The 22,318-nt window shown below is 45.4% G+C and overlaps 2 protein-coding genes across 3 annotated transcripts; one reads left to right on the top strand and one right to left on the bottom strand.

Moving 5' to 3' along the window:
* Window positions 1–2,192: 2,192 nt before the first annotated feature.
* On the bottom strand, window positions 2,193–13,545 carry LOC148121908 (STAGA complex 65 subunit gamma-like). 2 transcript variants are annotated; one of them, XM_087907388.1, is made up of 7 exons: window positions 13,388–13,545; window positions 11,696–11,819; window positions 10,699–10,817; window positions 9,837–10,445; window positions 7,700–8,024; window positions 5,913–6,150; window positions 2,193–3,608 (listed from the first exon to the last, which is right to left on the bottom strand). In XM_087907388.1, the coding sequence occupies exons 4-7, from the start codon at window positions 10,247–10,249 to the stop codon at window positions 3,349–3,351; spliced, it is 1,236 nt and encodes a 411-aa protein (XP_087763514.1). In that variant the 5' UTR covers window positions 10,250–10,445; window positions 10,699–10,817; window positions 11,696–11,819; window positions 13,388–13,545; the 3' UTR covers window positions 2,193–3,348. The 2 variants fall into 2 exon arrangements, with proteins under 2 accessions (XP_087763514.1, XP_087763513.1); XM_087907387.1 differs by lacking the exon at window positions 10,699–10,817.
* An 11-nt stretch (window positions 13,546–13,556) lies between these two features.
* Slc4a1ap (kanadaptin) lies at window positions 13,557–21,301 on the top strand. The gene is made up of 5 exons (XM_087907392.1): window positions 13,557–14,448; window positions 14,666–14,861; window positions 16,507–16,629; window positions 19,324–19,463; window positions 21,232–21,301. Exons 1-2 carry the CDS (start codon window positions 13,786–13,788, stop codon window positions 14,852–14,854), a joined length of 852 nt encoding a protein of 283 aa, XP_087763518.1. The 5' UTR covers window positions 13,557–13,785; the 3' UTR covers window positions 14,855–14,861; window positions 16,507–16,629; window positions 19,324–19,463; window positions 21,232–21,301.
* The last annotated feature ends 1,017 nt before the right edge of the window (window positions 21,302–22,318 follow it).

The raw sequence follows: 22,318 nt of genomic DNA, 5'->3' as shown, positions 1-22,318 counted from the left end.
CTCTGTGTCATGATTTCGAATTAGAAATTGTGTGATCACTAATAGATTCAGCACTATTAGTTACAACCGAGCTTTAACCTGGTCGGCTGTAAGCTGTAGTTTAATTTCTCAGCTGCATTCACCTAACCAGGTCCCCAAACCTGTCCTGTTTATATTGTCCTTAGAACAATATAAAGTATTGCTTGTGACTGCAGGGTTTGGCTAGGTATCCACCCAATAATCCATAACTAGAAGGGCTTACCTTGGTTCTCAGAGTGTAGTCTGTGGAACAAAAGGAAGGTCAGCAGCCAGGAGAGTCTTAGCGACACCTCTCCAATGAGCTTCACCAGAGTGGGGAGCTCAACAGGCCGCTCAGGAAGTCCTGCAGGTGGCATGGTGTGCTCTGCCTTCACAGCATTGCCCCAGCTCAGCCTGAGTTCCAGTCGTCACAACTTGCCTTTCAGACTCGGTGCCTGTTCTCTAGTATTATTTTAAAACAACATAGAATTTTATCTTACCATTTATTATTCAATATTCCATACCTCTAAAAATATGAGCTTTTTCTTTCTTTTTTCAAAGCTTAAATCTTCTCTGCCCAACATCATGACATTGTGGTGCACGTGTTTAATCCCAGCACTCGGGAGGCAGAGGCAGGTGGATCTCTGAGTTCAAGACCTGTCAGAACTGCATAGTGAGACCCTTTCTTAAAACAGGAAGAGAAAAAGGATCCACCCTTACGTGTATCTCAAACCACCTCTGCCACCTGAGTGCTGCCTCTATCGAGTGGGGCCACCATACTTGCCTGACCTATGTAAGGGGAAAACGTTTGCAAAGCAAAGCTCTGAACACACTCTGCTCTTCTCCATGGCACCTCCCTCTCCTGCCGTCAGCTCTGCAAGCGGCTTGTCTTCATCTCACTGTGCTCAATGTTTTCTAAATGAGCTAAAAACTTCACATACACCAGCTGCGTGCTGGCCACTTCATTCTGGAAAGTGAAAAAGTGAAGATCGAAACAGAATAGATTTTTAAGAATGTTAAGGATTAATTTCCAAATTTATATATATATATATGTGTGTGTGTGTGTGTGTATGTATACATACATACACACACACACACACATGCATTTTGGAGACAGGTTTCTCTGTAGCTTTCTTTGGAGCCTGTTCTGGAACTCGCTCTGTAGACCAGGCTGGCCTCAAACTCACAAAGATCCTCCTGTCTCTGCCTCCTGAGTGCTGGGATTAAAGGCGTGTGCCACCACCGCCAGGCCGCAAGTTTATAAATATTTTAAGTAAGTTATAACTTCAGCAGGAGGATTGCAGGAAGCTGGTTTAGGGTACGTGATGTGACTGTCTTTGAAAACCCTGGAACTAACTGGGCAGTGGTGGTGCACGCCCTTAATCCCAGCACTTTGGAGGCAGAGGCAGGTGGAACTCTGGTCTAGGGAGTGAGTTCCAGGACAGCCAGAGTGTTTCACAGAGAAACCCTGCCTCAAAAAACCAAAAAAAAAAAAAAAAGCACAAAAACCTGGAATGGAGAGTATGCCAACCTGACGTCATGTGTTCGGTCCCTGGAGCCGTGTGCAGGAAGGAGAGAACTGATTGCACACGGCTGTCTCTGACCTCCCCATACATGCCCCCTCACATACCATGCGCTATTCACTGGTGCTTATAGCAGTGGGCCTCAGCTAATGCAGAAACCCGGAACTGGGCAGAGTGAGTGATGGTGAAGCGCTCATTAGGACATCTCTGTTCCCTCCTCCCTGCTCAGGGAACCTTGAATAAGGGGTGAGAAGAATTTCAGAACCACTGGATGGGAGATGTACAGCAAAAAGCTACCTTCTGAACATAATGTAGCCATTGCACTCACAAACTGCACAGGACAGGCCTGCCAGCATTCACTGTGATGCCAGGGCACCCGTGAGCCCCCGCCCCTCCCAGGGCCTGTTGGCAAAGAATGGTTGTTGAGGGAGGGTGGTGCAAACCTTTCCTCAGTGAGACAGCGGCTGCTAAGTTGCTCTTATTCCAGTAAGTTCTCACCCATGCTTGAGGCAACTCTGAGTCACACAAGACATGAAAGGAGCTATGTGTGCGGTGGGGGAGACGATTGTGGGGGAAGGATGGGGAATGGGACTTGTTCGAAAGAGGGAAATATTTATTATGTACATGTATGGAATGGTCAGAGAATTTTAAAAAGAATTGGGATAACTCAAATGACTTTTTCAAAAATAATTTATTTGTGTTTGTGCCCCAGCATGCACCATGGCATGTAAAGGACAACTTGGAGTTTTCTTGCACCAGGTGGGTCCCGGGAACCGAACTCAAGTTGCATCAAGTTGTCTTCATCCACTGAGCCATCTCTCTGGCTCCTCAAATGTGTTTTTAAAGAACAACAAACAAAGAACCTGAAACAAACCAAAGGCTGCCCACCTAGCAACTGCAGCAGGGCCCTGTCTGCATTCTTCACAGGAAATGAGCATGGGGGAAATGCATGAAAGTCTGTCAGTAGAAAGCATACTAAAAGTGAAAAGGATGAGGCTGGATGGAATGATCTAGAAAAGGAAGACTTGTGGGGAAAGAGCAGTTTGCATAAAGATAATGGCTGTCACCACAGGGCTCTCATTTTGTGAGAGGCTTGAGCAGCAGAAATGGCTTGGAAACTTGCCTGCTGAGCTCCGTTATGTTTAACTATCTCCTGTATTACTGCTGGATCCCAGTGACGTGACTTGTTCCAAAATAAATGAATGAAGGTCTGACATCTATAATGCCGTATATTTGTGACGCTATGCAAGCTTTGACATTTAAGCATTAAGCAATCTCAGCTTCACACCTCTGCAGGGAGCATCAAAGTGACATGATTCTTCTCAACCCTGCCAGAGAGATGGCTGAGAGAAGCTAGGAAAAGTGTGTTGTCCCACAGTAAAATAACAGCTGGGGCAGTGCTTTGGTCTGATTACTGCCAGCATCACAATCCATCTGTGACAGTGGCTTACTTAGCTGTTCTGAAAAAGTACAAACAATGCCAAAGTGAAATGTAACTAGGTTAAGAACCTTTTCTCCAAAATTCGGAAAGCCCACTGAATTTAAAAATAAGAATCCAGCGGGGCATAGATAGTGCATGCCTTTAGTCCCAGCACTCAGGAGGCAGGCGGATCTCTATGAGTTCGAGGCCAGACTGGTCTAGAAGAGCTAGTTCCAGGACAGGCTCCAAAGCTACAGAGAAATCCTGTCTCGAAAAAACAGAATCACCAAACAAACCATCAAACAAACAAACAAAAACCCCCAAAAACCAGCCAATCACTACTTATAGAAACAATCTAAACAACACTTTCTGCTGATACAGGTCCGGACTGGAAGTGTCCTTTTGAAGCTAAATCTTCCTCTTCTTCTTGCAGCGCTGGTTGAAAACGGGGGAGGACCCCATGAGGCTATCAGTGGAGTGGGAACCATAGCTGCTGTCCGAGTCCTCAGGGCTATGAGGAATGCCAGCTTCACTCATGCCTGACATTGGTTCCTCAAAGACATCACTGCCCAACACACCATGCCCAGACACATTGCCTTCTTCACTTTCTTGAGGCTCCATTTTCACATGAGCCAGGTTCCAAAGAGGAGAAGCATTTACCTCTGCACCTAGAAATGAAGGCAAAGAGTATGAGCCCTGGGCTGAGCCAAATGGAGCAACTGAATCTCCCACTCAGGGCTGACTTTGTGTTGCTTGCTTCTCTTTCTCTCTTTGGTTTTTTGAGACAGGGTTTCTCTGTGTTGCTTTGGTGTCTGTCCTGGAACTAACTCTTATAGACCAGGTGGCCTCAAACTCAGAGAGATCTGCCTGCCCCTGCCACCCAAGTGCTGGGATTAAAGGTGTGCACCACCACCACCCAGTTCCTTTGCACTGTTTTCATTGCTGTTCTACACCTGGATTAATGATGTCTATGGTTCAAAATGTCAGTCCCAAGTTACCAACTTCTTTCATCTTTCTCTCCTTCACCTTACCTACCCCCACTGGAAAGATTATGTTTAAAGGCAGATATAGTTACAGGCCTTACTCAGCTAGTTTATCCTGTCCTTCCCCCCCTCCACACCCCCTCTGTGTGTGTGTGTATTATACAAATAAACCTGTAGCTATGTGTGCCCATCTATATGGAGAAGCCAGAGAAGAGTGCTGGTATCTTCTGTCGCTCTCTTACTGCATTGACCCGGAAACTCACTATTTTTGCAAGACTGGCTGGCCAGTAAGCTTTTAGGACCATCTGTCTCCATTTCCCAATAACGGGATTACAAGCACACAAAGCCAGGACCTTTTACATGGGTGCTGGGGATTTGAACTCAGGTCCTCGTGCTTGCACAGCAAGTTCTCTTACCCACTGAGCCATCTCTCTAGCTCCTTTTCCTTCCTTTTATGAGGCTGTCTTATTTTTCTGTCTTTTATTTGAGGATCCTCTGGGCCTCGCCTACATTTTGAAGACTATGATCACTACTTGATGCTGACATCAGTTTTCTGCTTGTCTCTCCTGACAAGAGACATGGTCCTTGATGTCCCCTATTGTAAAACTCTAGGATAACTCTGAAGTCATTTCTAACAACTCTGAGGCCATTTCTGAGGCCTCTCAGCAGTAGTGCTACCCCTCCCCTGGGAACCAAGGACCTAACAACTTCACATGCAAGTACTGGAATGTTGGGGATTTTCCACCCCCCTGTGTCCTTGTGGATGTTCTCCAGATAGAACTCAGTTATTGAGATTGGGGCAAGATAACCCTTAGATGTTGACTCAGTCCCTGGGAAGGGGTCAAAGTAACCCTCAAATGTTTCCTCTTACCTCACCTGATCTGGCAACCGCCCTCCAGTCCTGGCTCAGACCAATCATCGTTAATACTCCTTTGAATCAGCGAATCCTAATAGTTGGAAAAACAACCCCCAGACTTCCCCCCTTTGTTTCTGTGGCTTTTTGCTTTAAAAGTAGCCTATACCAGCTATTTGGGATCTTTTGGCTTCTCGAATGCTGAAAGACCCTGTCGTGAGAGAACTAATAAAATCCTCATGCTTTTCCATCAACTGTGGTGGTCTCTTGGGGCAACTCCTCCTCGGTGACTGGACTCTAGGGTCCAACTCTACCTCTCTGTACTCAGGTAGTGCAGCTCTGCTCTTAACTGTGACTTCTTCCTTGGCGACGCCTCCCTTCAGCACGCTTAACACTGGCCTAATTCTGTTTGGGTCACATCTGAAGATTTGATACTTAAATTTCTTACACATTTATGTTTGTAAACAAGTAAGTATCCAAATGAATTTGCAATTTAACTGACTCAGGCAGTGAAGCAGGCAGTGTGTGGGGTAGTAATCCTAGCACAAGGGAGGCTGAAGCAGGAGGTCTTGAATTTCAGATCAACCTAGACTATATGGCAAGATCCTGTCTCAACAACTAAACAAACAAATAAACATATAATTCCCTAAAAATGAAAAAGTGATGAACAGTTGTCTAGGTTCCTAATGTCATCACAGGTATAACCTACAAGAGACCAGCCTATTCAAACCAGGCAGAACAATTTCAAAAGATTTATTTATTTATTATGTATACAGTGTTCAGCCTCCATGTATGCCTGCAGGCCAGAAGAGGGCACCAGATCTCATTACAGATCGCTGTGAGCCACCAAGTGGTTGCTGGGAATTGAACTCAGGACCTCCGGAAGAGCAGTCAGTGTTCTTAACCTCTGAGCCATCTCTCCAGCCCTGGTCTGCAATTTCTTAGACAACTTCTGTCAAGGAAACACGGCTACTTAGCCAGAGTGTATCCTAAGCATTTACCACAGCTCTGTCTGTCCCAGCAACCTCCGTTCTGCCCATGCCAGCTTTTCTCCTACTCTGAGTATGATTCTAAGATGTCATTAACTGCTGAGATGGACAGAACTTGGATCAAAATGAATACACTTTGTTCCTTACTTGAAGCTTGTGGCGAAGCCTCCACCTCCAGGTTGGATGAGAAGCGCTCACTCTGAGCTCCCAGGACCCCAATGGGTAAGGACTGGTCTCCAGAAGCAAGGTCAGCCTCCAGCTCCTCACTGACAGGGAACGTGATGTCACTCACAGGCTCCTCCTTGATCTTCACAGGCTTAGTGTCTTCTGTGGCCTTCTCAGGATTGACAATCCTTTCATATTCTTCAGACAGCTGCTTGCTAATCTGTTGGCAAACAAGAATTAATTCTCCAAGGATATTTCAGAAGGAGATTGGATAGTCACCTGGTGGTACCCAACGAGAACCCAGCAGAGTACAAGTTAATACATGAGGTGTACTTTTGTTTATTTTTCTTTCCTTCTGGTGTGTGCATGTATATGTACATGTGTATATGCATGTGTGTGTGTGTGTGTGTGTGTGTGTGTATGTCTGTGTTACTTGCACACCTGAGTGCATGTGTATGGAGGTTAAAGAGTCAATTCTGTTGTCTTTCCTCAGGTGCTTCCACTTTTTTGAGAAAGCGAGCTCCAGGAATCCCCATGACCGCCTTGCATCTCATGAGCCCTGGGAATATGAATCAGGTCCTCATGCTTTTGAGGCAAACACTTTACTAACTGAGCCAGCCTGAATTTTAAAACTTCTGCTGCTAGGACTGGGCGTGCAGCTCAGTGGTAGTGCATGCTTACGGTGTGCAAGGCCAGGCATCCCAAGCACCACAAAGCAACAAGAACAACTTCCATTGGCAATGGGTTGGGTCAGAGTTTATGATGCAGACATACAAAGGAAAATGTGTCAGAAAATGTTTCGATCATTAATTAAAAGTTACATAAGGCAAATAAGATCTGAGACAGAATACTGCATTTCTGCCTATAAAAATAAACAATTATTTGACCATTGCAACACATGCCTGGAATTCTACCTCTTAGGAGGTTGAAAAGGGTGAAGAGTAAAGCCAGCCTGCACAGTGGAATCCTGTCGCACAACAGAAACCTCTCAGACATGTGACATATAGGCAAACACTGAGCGAAGCAGCGATCTGGACCCTAAGCAAAGGCTTTCTGTTAGACGATGAAGGTTCCTGGTCACTCACCCTTCACTCCCGCCCCACTTCTTTTTGGTTTTTCGAGACAGGGTTTCTCTGTAGCTCTGGAGCCTGTCCTGGCACTCGCTCTGTAGACCAGGCTGGCCTTGAACTCACAGAGATCCACTGCCTCTGCCTTCTGAGTGCTGGGATTAAAGGCGTGTGCCACCACTGCCAAGCTCCTGGTCAGTCTTAAGTGGAGAATTGAAACTGCCTAACCCTCAGGAAGTGGAGAGATGTTTGTGCTCTGCTCTACCCTCAGGCGCCCTTCCAGGACTCCTTGGGGCTTCAGTTTCAGCCCTCAGGGACGTCTGATTGCTGTGGCTATTACTTGCTTGCCTGCTTTTGTTCTCATGACTACTGTAAGCTCACAAGCGTTTACCCACCTGTAAACTACAGTCTCCCACAATACCTGACTCATAGTAAGTCTTCAGTAAATACTTGTTGAGGAAGAGTGTCTACGACTCCAGATACCTGTGTATGTCTTCCAGAGACAGAAGCAATGAGTGGGGCTGTCCGCTGACTGAAAGAGGCCCTGACATCTCACTAGATCAGTGTGAGGACAGAGAAACAACAGGCCATGAGAAAGTGGGTTACGTTCCCTGTGCGCTACGCTCCAGAACACATGTTGTAGACCCTGCCAAACATTCCCAGACTATGACACCTTTGCCGACTGCCCCAGGGTCACCTCACCTGTAGCATGTAAGTGTGATAGTCCTTGATGCGGTGCTGCCAGAACTCCTGCAGGGAGAGCACGCTGCCAATCCCCACTTCATGGAACACCTGCTCCATGACATCAGGGAAAGGGGTCTGTCCCAGCCTGGCCTCCCGGTCTACAGCAAAGCGCAGCAACTTGGTGAACTTGAGGCAGTACTCATGTGCTACGTCAGTTAGGGTCTCTAGGACACTTTCGTTAGCACACTCAAAGCCCGCATGGGCCAACATTGTGGCCACCGCTTGGTAGAGGAGCTGCCGACAGGAATGCCAGCTGAGTTCAGTCACTGGTTCTCCTTTTCCGCTGAAAGTGGAGACATGGTGGCGTTACTTGTGTACTTGCCAAGGGGGACCAACCTGTCTCACTGGGGGCTCTACAGTTCCAGAAATTCTTGGCCCTGTTGTGGGTAAACAGTCACCTTCATCCTGCTCTTCTCAGGGCATGAGCCCCCGAGTTACACAGATGGAACAGGCCATGCATGTCTAAAATAAACAGTACAGGAGAATGGCAAAGGTATCAGATCCCTGGGAATTGGAGTTACACAGCTGTGAGCCAGCCATACAGGTGCTAGGAATAGCATCTGTTTCCTCTGTAAGAGCAACGAGTGTTCTTACCCAGGTGTAACCCCTCCAACCCCTCTCAACATTTATTGGCCTTCTGCCTTCCTCTGGCAAGGGAATTATTTTGTAAATAAAAATAAAGCAGAGAAGAAAATCCCTGCTCCTTTGTTGAAGTCGCCGTGCTCTGTAGAAGTGGGGGCCTGAAGAGCCACTCACGCATTTACCTATGCTCTGCTCACAGCAACACTGCACGCTATGGACAGCCGAAAAGAAGACAGCAACTGACTTTTCATAACATGTCCATGGCCAGTCTATCTGGGCCAAAGGTTAAAAGCATCAGAAGTGCCTATTAAAGCGCTAATTACTATCACTTAATGTGAGCAATATATGGACTTTTGTTTTCTCCTTTGTAGTGCTGGGATCTGAACCCAGGGCCTGCACAAGCCAGCAGTGCTCTACACTGAGCAACATCGATAGTCTACACAGACTTCTTTAATGAAAAATGATGTCTTGGCACCTTGTAGCTGGTATTATATGTATAAATCAAACTAGCTTCAAATTGTGTGTGTATGTGTGTGTGTGTGTGTGTAGAGGCTTGATACATGTATATGTGTGCACAATGCTTGTGGGCCTGTGGTGTCATTCCTATTGGCTTTTGAGACAGGGTCTCTCAATGCAACCTGCAACTTGCTGATTAGGCTATGGTTCGCTGATTAGGCTAGGCTGGCCAGCCAGCGAGTGCCAGGGATCCTCCTCTCTCTGCCTTCCCCACACTGGGATTACAATCCTGTACCACTGTGCCCAGCTTTTTAACTGGGTTATCAAACTCAGGTTCTCATGGTAAGCATTTTACTGACTGAGCAGCCTCCCTGGCTACGGCCTTGTATTTTAAGGCAGGGTCTCTCCTTGGCCTGTAGCTCACCAAGTGGGCTTGCTGATTGGCTAAGAGAGTCTCAGAGATGTTTGTCTCTGTTTTCCCAGTGCTGGCTTTTAAATATGGGTTCTGGGGACAGAACACGAGGTCAACCAGTTGCCCCAGTCCCTGGGTATGGTCACCATTCTCCTTAACAATTAAAATAGGAACTTGATAAAAAAAATTTAAAATTGGAGTAATACCATGAATTTAATACAGTGAACAACAATAATTTGTTGAATTACCCCTCAAGAAATGGGAATGTGGTCCTTACTGTAACAGGCTGTCTTCTTCCCTATTGCTAGGCCACGGCTCTACCACCGAGCAGTATCCCCAGTCTCTTTTTACCTTTCGTGTTATCAGTGTATTATTTCACTTCTAGTAAAATATCTGGCATTAATAGGCACTTAATAAATGCCTACTGTATTAAAAAATTAAAAAAATACGGACTCTAGATTCTCAGGATTTAGATTAACATTTGAGACAGCCCACTAATGACGTGAGCCATGTCAGGCAAGTCAATCACTCCCGCCCTCAGTTTCCTCATATAGAAGTGGAAATGCTCCTATAAGCTTAACAGGATCACTGGTGGGGAGGGGATCTCGTTTAAGAAAAAGACAACATAGCAATGCTTTGTCTTACCGGTAAAAGTCACTCTCTGGGTCACTGTGCCGGATCTGGAATGGTGCATTGGGATTTTTACAGTCTAAAGGCTGGAGGTCATCAGGGAGAGGAGGTGACCCAGGGCAGGAGGGAAGAGGTTCACTCTCCTCAGCCTTCACGCCGTGTGTCTGCTGCTGATTCTGGGTCTGAGCGGTGGCAATGAGGCTGCGAAGGCGTCGGTTGTGCTGGATCAACTGGATGGTGTGGATGGTGAGGCTGCACGGCTCTGAGGGGATGTCCAGCATGGTCGGGGGTTTGGGCTTGCTGGCCGAGGGCTGGTGCATGGGTGGGTCATGGACTTCCACCAGGCGGAACTCCCGCGGGAGCAGATCAAAGGAACTTCGGTTGGTCTGTCCCGATGGGATGGGTATCTCTCCCCAGTATCTCAACATTTTAGGGCACACAGAGAAGAGCTCCCAGGTTTAATGTAGTTGATACCCTATAGGAAATGTGTTTAAGTCTCTGGCAGTTGTACGTCATAGGCTTCTCTAGTAAAAAAATATGAAGTCCACGCAGTTCTTACATAAAAAGCAAGTTAAGATCAATTTGAAATCGGTGTTGGCAAAACTCTAGAGGAAGGATGTTCTCCTTGAAGAAATTAAGAGAAAAATAATTGTCAGAAGCCAATCACATAATGACAATTCCTCTTGGACTGAAGGACAAAAGAATACAGTTATTAGTAGATGAACAGTAGTGATTTCTTACCAGAATACCCACCATGCCTAATTCTAAACACTTTACAAAGCGTGAAACTTAAATGAGAGGTCTAGAGTATTTCCCGAGTATTTTGACACAATTGTGCTAAATTAATAGGAAAAAGAGTAGCATTAAAAATACTAACGGACAGGCAGACGCAGTAGCACAGCCTTTAACACCAGCAGGCAGATTTCTGAGTTCGAGGCCAGCCCAGTCTAATGGAGTGAGATCCAGGACAGCCAGGGCTACACAGAGAGACATCATCTTAAAAACAAAACAAACAAACAAACACTAATAGATGGTTCTTATGCTGTGCCATGCCTGAGTATATTTTCATTCATCCTGGTGGGAGCATTCATGAACATTTAATCTAGCCTTATGCTTTTCAATTCTAACACATATATGAGAGAATAAAAGAGATTTCTTTGTGTGTGCATGCACACGGAGGCAGGAGATGAGCCCCGGGTGTCGCTTCTCAGGTAGCATCTCTCACTGGAACCTAGGCTTGCTGATCATTCCAGACCAGTGAGCTCCAGGGACCTGCCTGCTTCTGCCTCCCCAGAACTAAGTTTATAAGCACATGCGACCACACATGGGTTCTTCTTCTTTTTTCTTTTTTTCAAAGATTTTACTTATTTATCATGTATGCAGTGTTCTGCATGCCAGAAGAGGGCACCAGATCTCATTACAGATGATTGTGAACTACCACGTGGTTGCTGGGAATTGAACTCAGGACCTCTGGAAGAGCAACCAGTGCTCTAAACCTCTGATCCACCTCCAGTTCCCAGACCTGGGTTTTTTATATGGGCTTTGGAGACTGAACTCAGGTCCTCAAGCTTGCAGTGGCAAGTACATTATAGACTGAGCTGTGTCTCCAGACTGAAGCGGAGCGACTTCAGCTGCCTTCTAATGGTGTCCCTTCCTCTAGTCTTCCTCAGAATCTGACCTATCCTTTACACTGCTGCTGGGCTTGCTCCCTTGTTTCCTTTTTATGATACCGAAGCTTGAACACAGGCTAGGCAGGTGTTTCATCAACGAGCCACACCTCCAGCGTGCTTTTTGTTTTGCTTCTTGGTGTCAGACAAACTCCAGTTGAAGACATCCTGTTGTCTCTTGGAAAAAGTCAGAATGCTGAGCCTTACCGTTCAATGAAGCCTACAATCTGTCTTCCATTTACGTCTCCAGATTCAATGCCTAGATGTCTCTTCAGGTTCAATACACATCAGTTGACTACCAGACATTGTGTGAAGGTTCACGCTCTTTGTCCTGAGGTGAGAAAAACAGAAATAATATATCTTAGTATAGTATCGTCCGGTGACTGCTGCTCTAAAGGCATGGACTCAGTGCCCTGCAGGCACACAGAGGGGTTTCCTACATTAAATGACCTAAGTTCTAACAATATCGCACTACTCGGTTTTTTTTTCTTTATAAATTATTTTTTAACATTTACTTACTTTGGTATGAATTTGGGGGTGTGTACGTAGATGTCAGAAGACAGCTGTGAGAGTCAGTTCTCTCCTTCCTTCACGTGGGTTCCAGGGATTGAACCCAGGTTGTTAGGTTTGCTTTTACCAGCTGAGCGATCTAACTGGCCCCCCAGCTCATTTTCTTTGCTAAGATTTTATTTTATTTTTTATCGTTTTGGTTTTTTTGAGACAGGGTTTCTCTGTGTAGTTCTGGAACTCTCTCTGTAGACCAGACTGGGCTTGAACTCACAGAGATCCGCCTGTGGGGATTAAAGGTGTGTACCATCACTGCCTGGTGCCAAAATTTCATTTTTCTTGTGTATGTGTGTGTTCCACATGTATGCAGGCTGCCCAAGGAGACCTGAAGAGGGCCTCAGATCCCGCGGAGCCTGAGGTACAGGCAGTTGTGAGCTGCCCTGACATGGGTAGTAGGAATGGAACTCAGGTCCTATGGAAGAGCAGCAAGCACTGTTAACCACTGAACCAACTCTCCAGCCTCACTACTCAGCTTCTTGAGGAATCAGACATTTTCATAATTGACTCTTGGAGTTGTGTCCTCTGCCACTCTCTACGACCCCCCCCCCCCCCAGACAGGGTTTCTCTGTGGCTTTGGAGCCTGTCCTGGAACTAGGTCTTGTAGACCATGCTTGGCTCGAACTCACAGAGATCCACCTGCCTCTGCCTCCCGAGTGCTGGGATTAAAGGCGTGCGCCACCACCGCCCAGTATCACTCTCTACATCTTTATCAGACTTGAATTTGTTCTTTAAAATAACTGAAATCATCATCCCCAATATTTCCCCAATTACATCCTTTCTTCGTATACTCACATCGACTTGCATTTATTCCTGAACCTTAGCTTTAATTGACCTAATCACCTGCATTCTCCTACCTGTTATGGCTACCATCTTGGTAGAGTGTCAGGGCATCTGTTAAACAGTTACAACATGAACTACTGTTAGTTAAACATTTTAACAATCCTGTGAAAAAAGGAACATTACTATTTCCAATTTTTCAGACGTGGAAGCTGTGCTCCAGCGTCATGCCAATGTCATAAATACAAAGGGTGAAAGAAAAAGTTGCTTTCCAAGGCCAGGTTCGTAAAGTGACTGAACATGCTATCTCAATAATTCATTCCAAAAATAATAAGAGACTGGACTAACTAACAAGAAATTGCCTTCTTCCTTAACTTCACAAAAGGAGTAAAAGGGATATCAAGTTTAAGTCCGGAAGGTGCAGGGTCGGGGTTCCGTGATCACGACCAGCAGGCTTAGGCGCCAATTACAGGATCCTGGGAAGTCTGATTTCCCGGAGAGCAGTAAAAGGGGCAACTCTGGACTTGAAACAGATAGCAAATCTCAAACACTCACCGCCGTGTTCCAGGAGCGGTCTACGCAGCTGTCGGACTCTGACAGGTTCGAGCGACAACTAGGTCAAGCCTAAGAGGCTAGTTTATTGATTAGTGGTCCAAGCCTCCGGAAGCGCTTTTTTTCAAGCGCCCTATGACACAGGAAGTTATTACCAGCCAGTTGCAATGCCTAAAAATGTCCACGTTCTGCCCAACAACACGATAGCGTCCCCTAGTGGTATTGTGACCCACTAGGGCTATTCACATCTTTACAACTTGGTGCGTCTTCAAAGAGGAACTCCAACATTGCCGCCCATAAAAGCGGCAGGAAGCTGGGCAGGAGATACTTGCGCGGGAACGTGGAGAACGAGGGGCCGGAGTTTCGGAGGGACCCATTTTTGTGGTTGCACCCGACTGAGGATGGCTGATCCTACCTCTCAGCCAGGACAGCCAGCCCCTCTGGAAGTCAGAAGCGAGTTTAAGAAGCCTGTTTTGCCGGTGCCGCCAGTTGTGCGAAGTAAGGCTCCAACCTCCGGTCCCGCAGTCCCTGAGGATGTGGAGAAGGAATGCCCCACGGTGCTGCTGGACCCCGGCTGTAGGGAACCCGAGATCCCATCGGCTCATCCGGATAACGGGGAGACTGAAAGTCCACCGGCAGAGCCGCTCCGGTCCCCTCGGGTAGCTACTGCTTCTGGCGGTCCGGCCCGGGCTCCCCCTTACCAAGAGCCATCGTGGGGCAGACCAGCCACGGCCCCCTACAGTCTCGAAACCCTGAAGGGTGGCACCATCCTTGGCACCCGCACCTTGAAAGGGATGAGCTGCTGCCTTTTCGGGAGGCTCGCTAACTGTGACATATGCCTGGAGCATCCTTCCGTGCCTCGGTACCATGCGGTGCTGCAGCACCGGGGGTCTGATCCGGACGGAGTAGCTGACAGTCATGGGCAGGGCTTCTATCTCTATGATCTGGGAAGTACCCACGGTACTTTCCTCAACAAAACTCGCATCCCTCCCCGCACTTACTGTAGAGTTCACGTTGGGCACGTCTTTCGCTTTGGAGGCAGCACCCGGCTCTTTATCCTTCAGGTAAGTAGAAAAATCTAAAGTAAGACTCTTGGGATTTACTATGCTGGGATTCTGAGTTTCTTTAAGGTTTAGTTGAGAATAAAAGATTCTCCCAGTCACCAGTGACAGTAAGGATCAGTCTGGCCCCACAGGTCTGTGTGTACATTGCTGTATCTCTGAAAATAATTTCTCCTTTCCTGAGTCCATACATGTATATATTTCCCTTTTGATTCATTAGGGACCAGAGGAAGATCGAGAGGCAGAATCGGAGTTAACGGTAACACAATTGAAGGAGCTGCGCAAACTGCAACAGATGTTATTGGAGAAGAAGATGTTAGGTGAAGACTCGGATGAAGAAGAGGAAACAGATACCACTGAAAGGAAGAGAAATACTAGTGGCCAAGATGATGAGATGGGTTGCACGTGAGGCATGGGTAAGTCATTGCAAATGGAAGTTCTGAGTTCATTACCAGTGGCGCCCTTAAATGCTTTTGATCATACAGCTCTTCATGGCTCTTTGATATCGATGTAGGGCAAACTTAATTTGGAAATGGAGTAACCAAAGCCCAGGTTCATTAACTTGAGCGTTATAAAAAAAAATTGAAATGTGAGCACTATACAAGTTCTTCCTCACCATATAACTTGCTTATTGCTTTCATCATGTAAAGACTAATACACATTTGTCGGGTGGTGGTGGTGCATGCCTTTAATCCCAGCACTGGAGAGGCAGAGGCAGGTGAATCTCTGTGAGTTCGAGGACAGCCTGGTCTACAAGAGTGAGTTCCAGGACAGGCTCCAAAGCTACAGAGAAACCCTGTTCGAAAAACAAAACAAACAAACAAACAAAAAAGGACACACACACTCACAAACAGACACACACACGGAATGCTCCATAATTATCACTGGAGGGTGTAGAGAACTTACTTCATTTTGTTGACTAAGAAATCAGTATTTGATATTTCACCTTCCAAGCTATTTTCACAAAGTACAAAAATTCAAGAGACTATCGATATATCCACAAACATTTTGGATATATCCAGACATTTTGGAAGATGAATACTCGGGTTTATGAAAAGACAGAAGTCAGAGGCTGACAGGGCTTGTGACTCACACCTTTAATTCCAGCACTCAGGAGTCCGAGGCAGGGTAGATCTCTGTGAGTTCAAGGCCAGCCACAGATACATTATGGAGAGACCCAGTTTCAAAAATCTAAAAAGAAAGCAGTTGTGGACTGATGAGGTCACTCAGCAGGTACAGATGTCTGCTGCCAATTGTGATGACCCAAGTTTGATCCCTGAGACTCCCCTGGTGAAAGGAGAGAATGGATTCCCACAAGCTGTCCTTTGACCTCCATGTGCTCTGTGGCACTTGTATGTCTGTGGCCTATATATATAAAGTGTCAAGACTAGGTCAGAAGCCATTAGCATGCTAGAGTTAGTGTCAGGAAAGGGAACAGTCACAACGAGTAAGACCCGAATAGGAGAGAAAGAGAGCGATAGGCTAAAGCACTCAGTGCTTTCCCAGAGTGTAGCAGGTAAATGTCTTAGAGTGATGGAAAGAAAGACGCCATGGAAACAAGTCTTGTCTCCTTCATAATTTAGAAAACTAAAAGAAAAAAAGATTCTTCCAGTCACCAGTGACAATAAGGGTCAGTCTGGCCCCACAGGTATGTATCTCTGAAAATAATTTCTCCTTTCCTGAATCCATACATGTCTATATTTTCCCCCTTGATTCATTAGGGGCCAGAGGAAGACCGAGAGGCAGAATCTGAGTTAACGGTAACACAGTTGAAGGAACTGCGCAATTTTTGATTTGTGGTTGTTCATCCCATGCCCTCAAATATCTTTTAATCACTTTTAAATGTAGGTGTGTGTGTGTGTGTGTGTGTCTTGAAACATTATCTCTGTAGTCAGGCAGTCTTGGAACTTAGGATCCTCCTGCTTCAGCCTCCTGAACACTGCTTACAGGTGTGTGTCACTGTGCTAGCCCTTCTATTATATCCTTATTCCATCTAAAAGGATCATGGATGTCATTTATACATCTTCTCAAAGAACATTTATTCTTTCTTGTGCCCTGCAGGCGAGGATGCTGTAGAGGACGAGGCTGAAGAGAACCCCATTGCCCTGGATTTTCAGCAGGAACGGGAGGCATTTTATATAAAGGATCCGAAGAAGGCTCTCCAAGGCTTCTTTGACAGGGAAGGTATGTAAGGGAATGTGGCTCTGACCCTGGCAGTGAGATGTGCGCACAGCAGTGCCGTTTCCTAAAGCTTTCCGTTGGACTTCATACATATAAACAATTTATTTATCTGTTGTCTTCCTTGTCTGGTTCTTGCCCTGTGACCAGTTTCTTTGGCTCTATTTATTTTTTACTTTTTGTTGGATGCTGAGGCTCAGACCCTTGGTATATGCTGGGAAACTGTTCTCTCTACCACTGAGCTGTACCAGCAACCCCAGGTTTTTTTGTTTTGTTTTGTTTTGTTTTGAAAATAGCAAAACTTTAGTTTACCTTTCTTTTCATTTTAAAGAAATACTTTAAACACATTCTTCTTGAAAAATCTTGGACTTAGTGGTAGGAAATGAAGCAAAGCCTTCGAATTCATTGTTTCTAATCCTATGGTCTGTTATAATCAATACTTTCTAGTGTGGATGTGTTCTGGAAAACCTGAGGTGTCGTCCTCAGAAGTACCATCTTCCTCCTTGGAAACGGGGTCTCTCTGTCCTGGGGCTCGCTAATCACACTAGACTGGCTGGCCTCAAACCCCCAGGGATCCCCTCGTCACTGCCTCTCCAGGGCTGGACTGCAAGTGTGGGCCACCATGCCCGATTTTTTTTACCTTTTTTCTGGGACCTTGGACTCTGGTCCTTATACTCTCTCGGCAAGCGCTTTTCCAACTGAGCCATCCCGTACAGCCCTGGTCTTTTCAGTTCTTAGTGCAGATTTTACCTTCATGTGATAAGAAAAGTTCTCAGGGAGAATTGTTTCAGTAGAGACACTTTGAGAGAACCTTGATGCATGTTTATGTGTGTATTCATGTTCTATGGATATATTTACACATTCATAGCTATTCACAGGGCTCTTTTCGGGATTGGTTTCAAAACCCTTCCCTGAAGATACCAAGATTTGAAGATGCTCAAGTAGCATAGTATTTGCATATAAACTACATATAGCCTCCTTTACTCTAGATTATTTGCAATACCTAATATGCTGTAAATTTATTCAAATGATCAATATACCTGCTGTTTAGGGAATAATGACAAAAGTATACATGTTTAAAGCAGACAGTTTGACAGGTTGTTTTTTTTTTCTTAGTGTTTTTTAGGTTTTTTTTGTTTTGATTTTTGTTTTTTATTTAGTTTTTTTGAGACAGAGTTTCTCTTTGTAGCCCTAACTGACCTGGAACTCTATCTGTAGGCCATGCTGGATTCAAACTCACAGAGACCCCGCCTGTCCCTACCTCCTAAGTGCAGGGATTAAAGGCATGCACTGCCACTGCCTGGCTTCTCTCTCTCTCTCTTTAATTTTATGTGCATTTTTGCCTGCATGTATACCTGTGTGAGAATATCTGATTCCCTGCAACTGGAGTTACAGACAGTTGTAAGCTGCCTTGTGGGTGCTGGGAATTGAACCTGGGTCCTCTGGAAGAGTAGTCAGTGCTCCTAACTGCTGATCTTTCCTAGACAGTTCTTTTTCAATCTGCAATTGGTTATCTACCAATAAGGAAAAAATATCCAGTGTGTGTGTGTTTGTGTGTGTGTATACATATGTATGTACACATATGTAACTAGAAATATATATATGAGCAAATTCTTTCAACACATAATATTTATGCTTCTAGTCAGACATGGTGGTTGTTGCCTGTTTTCCCAGAATTAGAGGCAAGAAAATGAGGAGTTTAATGTCTACACAGGTTCAGGGTCAGCCTAGACTCGATGAAACTCGGTCTCTAGCAACAACAAAATGTGTATTTATGCTTTTAAAAGGCAGTGCTGGTGCCTGCCTTTAATTCCAACACTCGGGAGGCAGAGGTAGGCGGATCTCTAAGTTAGAGACCATCCTGGTCTACCCAGCAAGTTCCAGGACAGGTTCCAATGCTACACAGAGAAACCCTATCTCGAAAAACCAAAAAAAAAAAAAAAAAAAAAAAAGAGCTAGACCTGGTAGCATGTATAGATGGATCCTTGGAGCTTATTGGTCAGCCAGCCTAGCTGAATTGATGAGCTCCTGGTTCAGTGAGCGATCCTGAGGTGGATGACTGAGGAGGACCCTCACTCTGCACACACACACACAAATTGCATAAATAAAAGTATGTATAGAGAGATGAGTGGTTTGGGTGTTTTGTTCTGATAGTGCTGGGATCAGATCCAGAGCCTGTTCATACTAGGCAAGCATTCTATCACTAAACTACCCTTGAAACCCAACCCTACCTCCTATAGACCAGGTCAGCCTTGTATGATCATCTTGCCTCAATTTCTGAATACCTAGTATTACAAGCCTATACAACCAGGATTGTGTTTTGTGGTACTGGGGTTGAACATAATATCAAGCAAGCGTTATGCCACTGAGGTGTATCCCTCATCGGGTTCTTTTCTTGTTAATGTCTGTAACTGGAAGTGACTACTTTCAAGTTGGCATATGGTTGCAGAGCCTATCCCCAAGGGTAACTTTACTCTGCATTTTAGGCTGCTACCAAGTGGGTACCTTTAAGTGTAGTAGCACTGGGAGCCAGGGTGAAGTGAGTAAAAGTCAAAGGAAATGGTTTCAGGTCCAACCCTGGCAAGACAGAATGAATTTACCTGAGAGACTGAAACACCATCTCAGGAACCATGGCGTCGTGACAGTTGCTGTCATGAGAGTCAGGCTTTGCTGAGCTGTGACCCCTGTGAACCCGTGCAGATTACCTGTAGATGACTCCGCTGGGAAGCAGCTGGTGGCTGAGACCATTCACTCAGGGAAGAAGAAAGAAGCGATGGTACAGTGCTCCCTGGAAGCTTGTCGGATCCTTGATACATTGGGATTGCTGCGGCAGGAAGCAGGTCAGTATATGAAAGTCTTTCTTTTTCTTTTAAAAAAACAAAGAAGGAAAATGTAACACAAAGGGTAGCATAATCTCTCTACATGGATAATCTGTAAATTGTACAGAATTTTCTAAAGTGCAGAGGAAAGTTCCCTCTATCACCATCCTAAGACAGTTGTTTATATTGTCTTAGACATTTCGGTACATAGGTGAATATACATTTATAAAATACTAAATCCTGGCTAAAATGCTAAGTCAGGCAGTGGTGGCACATAACTTTAGTCCCAACACTTGGGAGCAGAGGCAGGCAGATCTCTGTGGATTCTAGGCCAGCCTGGTCTACAGAGTGAGTTCCAGGACAGCCAACGCTATACAGAGAAACCCTGTCTTGAAAAACAAACAACAACAGAAAACCTGTATCCTGGGAGCCAGACTTGGTAGCATATATCTGTAATTTGCCAGGTAGACATAGGAGGATGGTTGTAATTCAAGGCCATCCTGGTCCATGTGTGAGTTTCAGGCCAGTTCCATATTCCTTGGTTTATTTCTATATTTAGTGATCTTTTTATCTTCTTACCTTTTTCAAAGTAATTTTTATTTGTTCATTAATTTTTATGTGTATTGGTACTTGGCCAGCATGTGTGAGGATCTGCTGGAACTTGAGTTACAAACAGTTGTGTGAGCCTTCATGTGGGAGCTGGGAATTGAACCAGGAATAGCAGCCAGTGCTCTTAACCAATGAACCATCTCTCCAACATCATCTTCTTACTATTTATTGATTGACTTTTTTGGTTTAATTACATACTTTATTTTATTTATTATTTTTATTTTTGAGACAGGGTTTCTTTGTGTAGCCCTGGCTGTCATGGAACTCGCTCTATAGACCAGGCTGGCTCAGAGATCCGCCTGCCTGTGCCTTCCCAAGTGCTGAGATTAAATGTGTGCGCCACCCTGCCCAGCTTTGTCTTAACTTTTTATTGTTGTAAAATACATGTAACATAAAACATACTATGATTTAGTGATACTAAGTTTACTTATATAATCCCCACTGCCCAGCTCGCCCTTCCCATATCACTGGTACAACGTATCCTGTGACCATCAGCTCCACTCTCCATCCTCCCAGCCCACGGACACTCCATTCTGTTTCTGTCTCTGTGATCTGTTACTGTATGACGGATGTGGAGGTCAGAGGCTGGCCTTGGGCATTCTTTACTGAGGTAGACTCTCCTGCTGAACCCTGAGACCTAAGCTTGTTCAGCTGACCAGCTTGTTCTGGGGATCTCTTGTCTCTCAGTCCTCTACATAGAAGTGTGCTGGGCTTACAGTGGGGTGCAACCCCTGCCCATTGTTCACTGGGGATCTGAACGCTTGTCCTCATATTTCTGAGGCAAGTACTTCATCTGCTAAGTCATCTCAGCACAAAGTTGACTACTTTGGTACCTCATATAAGTGATATAAGTGCCTTCTTGTGTATCTCAGGCTGGCCTCAGACTTGCTGTTTAGTCAAGGAGAGCCTTGAACATCTAATACTCGTGCCTCTACCTCCCAAGTGCTGTGCTCACAGGTGTGCTCCTTCATACCTGGGTGCTGCTGGAGATCAAACCCAGGCCTTGTGCATACTAGGCACAGACTCTACCAAATGAAGTGTATACCCAGTCTCCTCCTTCCTTCCCTCCCTCTCTCTCTCTCACACACACACACACACACACACACACACACACACACACTATACCTATACCCGGCTCCTCCCCCTCCACTGCCTTCATTATGAATGATTTTATTTTTAGTATCCCGGAAAAGGAAAGCTAAGAACTGGGAAGATGAAGATTTTTATGATAGTGATGATGATACATTCCTGGTAACATTTCAAAGATTTGTAAACTAAGTTTATACCCTTTCTGAATGACATGTAGCACAGCTGATGGGTACGAGATAACAATTTTTATAGGTGATATATGATCATGTACCCATAGGATGGGTCCTTTCTGCCAAAAAACTCCAGTAGGACTCTGCTGAGAGGGAAAAATTATCAATAGCAGCAGCTGACTATAGTCAATATAATGAATATGAGCAGAAGCAAGCTTTTCTTTAATTAAAGTAATACATTGTCTTGCCTGAGGTGTCTACTTACGAAAGGAAGTTGGATCTGGATTCCCCTGCAGAATGTCCATACAACCATTTACCGCTCTAAGATCTACAGCAACCTCCATATACCAGACTTTTTCTTAATAACAAAGATAGGAGTGTTCCAGGGAGAAGTGGATGCCGATGTGCATCCTGCCTCTAGCTGTTCCAGGAACTCACTCGTAGGCCAGGCTGGCCTTGAACTCACAGAGATCTGTAGGTTTCTGCCTCCAACGAGTTGGGATTGAAGGCACGTGCCACTACACCTGGCTTTTTCCCTGGGCTGATTAACTGCCCCTTTACCCGCAGGGCAGTTTCTTTTGATGTGTCCAGACCTTCCGCACTGAAAACAATTCCTTGACCTAGCTTTACCTTGACCATCCCTAAGGACAGAAACTATTACCTGACCCATCACATGAGCGCCATCAATGTCCCTGCATAACTGGATAAAGTCATTAAAATTGCCATTTCTATGGGAGCTTATAGCCTCTTGACAGTATTTGTTAGCATTTTCAATAGGCCAGTTACTTTATGACCCGGCAAAGTTGAATCCACATCCCCACAAATGTGACTTCCCAGCTGTAACAAGTGGTCAACAAACTCAGAACAAGGCTCTGAAGGTCCTTGAAGGGTCTTAGAAAGCTTTTCTCCTGCTCCTTATTAGGTAAAGCTTTCCATGCTTCAGCAGGATCTTAAGTGATCTGTGCTGCTAAGCCAGCATTCTGTCCTGCACCAGTTAACATATCAAGG

Source organism: Myodes glareolus, chromosome 6 (genome assembly GCF_982192425.1).
Source record: "Myodes glareolus chromosome 6, mMyoGla1.1, whole genome shotgun sequence".
Taxonomy (NCBI): domain Eukaryota; kingdom Metazoa; phylum Chordata; class Mammalia; order Rodentia; family Cricetidae; genus Myodes; species Myodes glareolus.
Note: the sequence above shows the minus strand (reverse complement) of the source record. Positions and strands in the feature narration are given on the sequence as shown.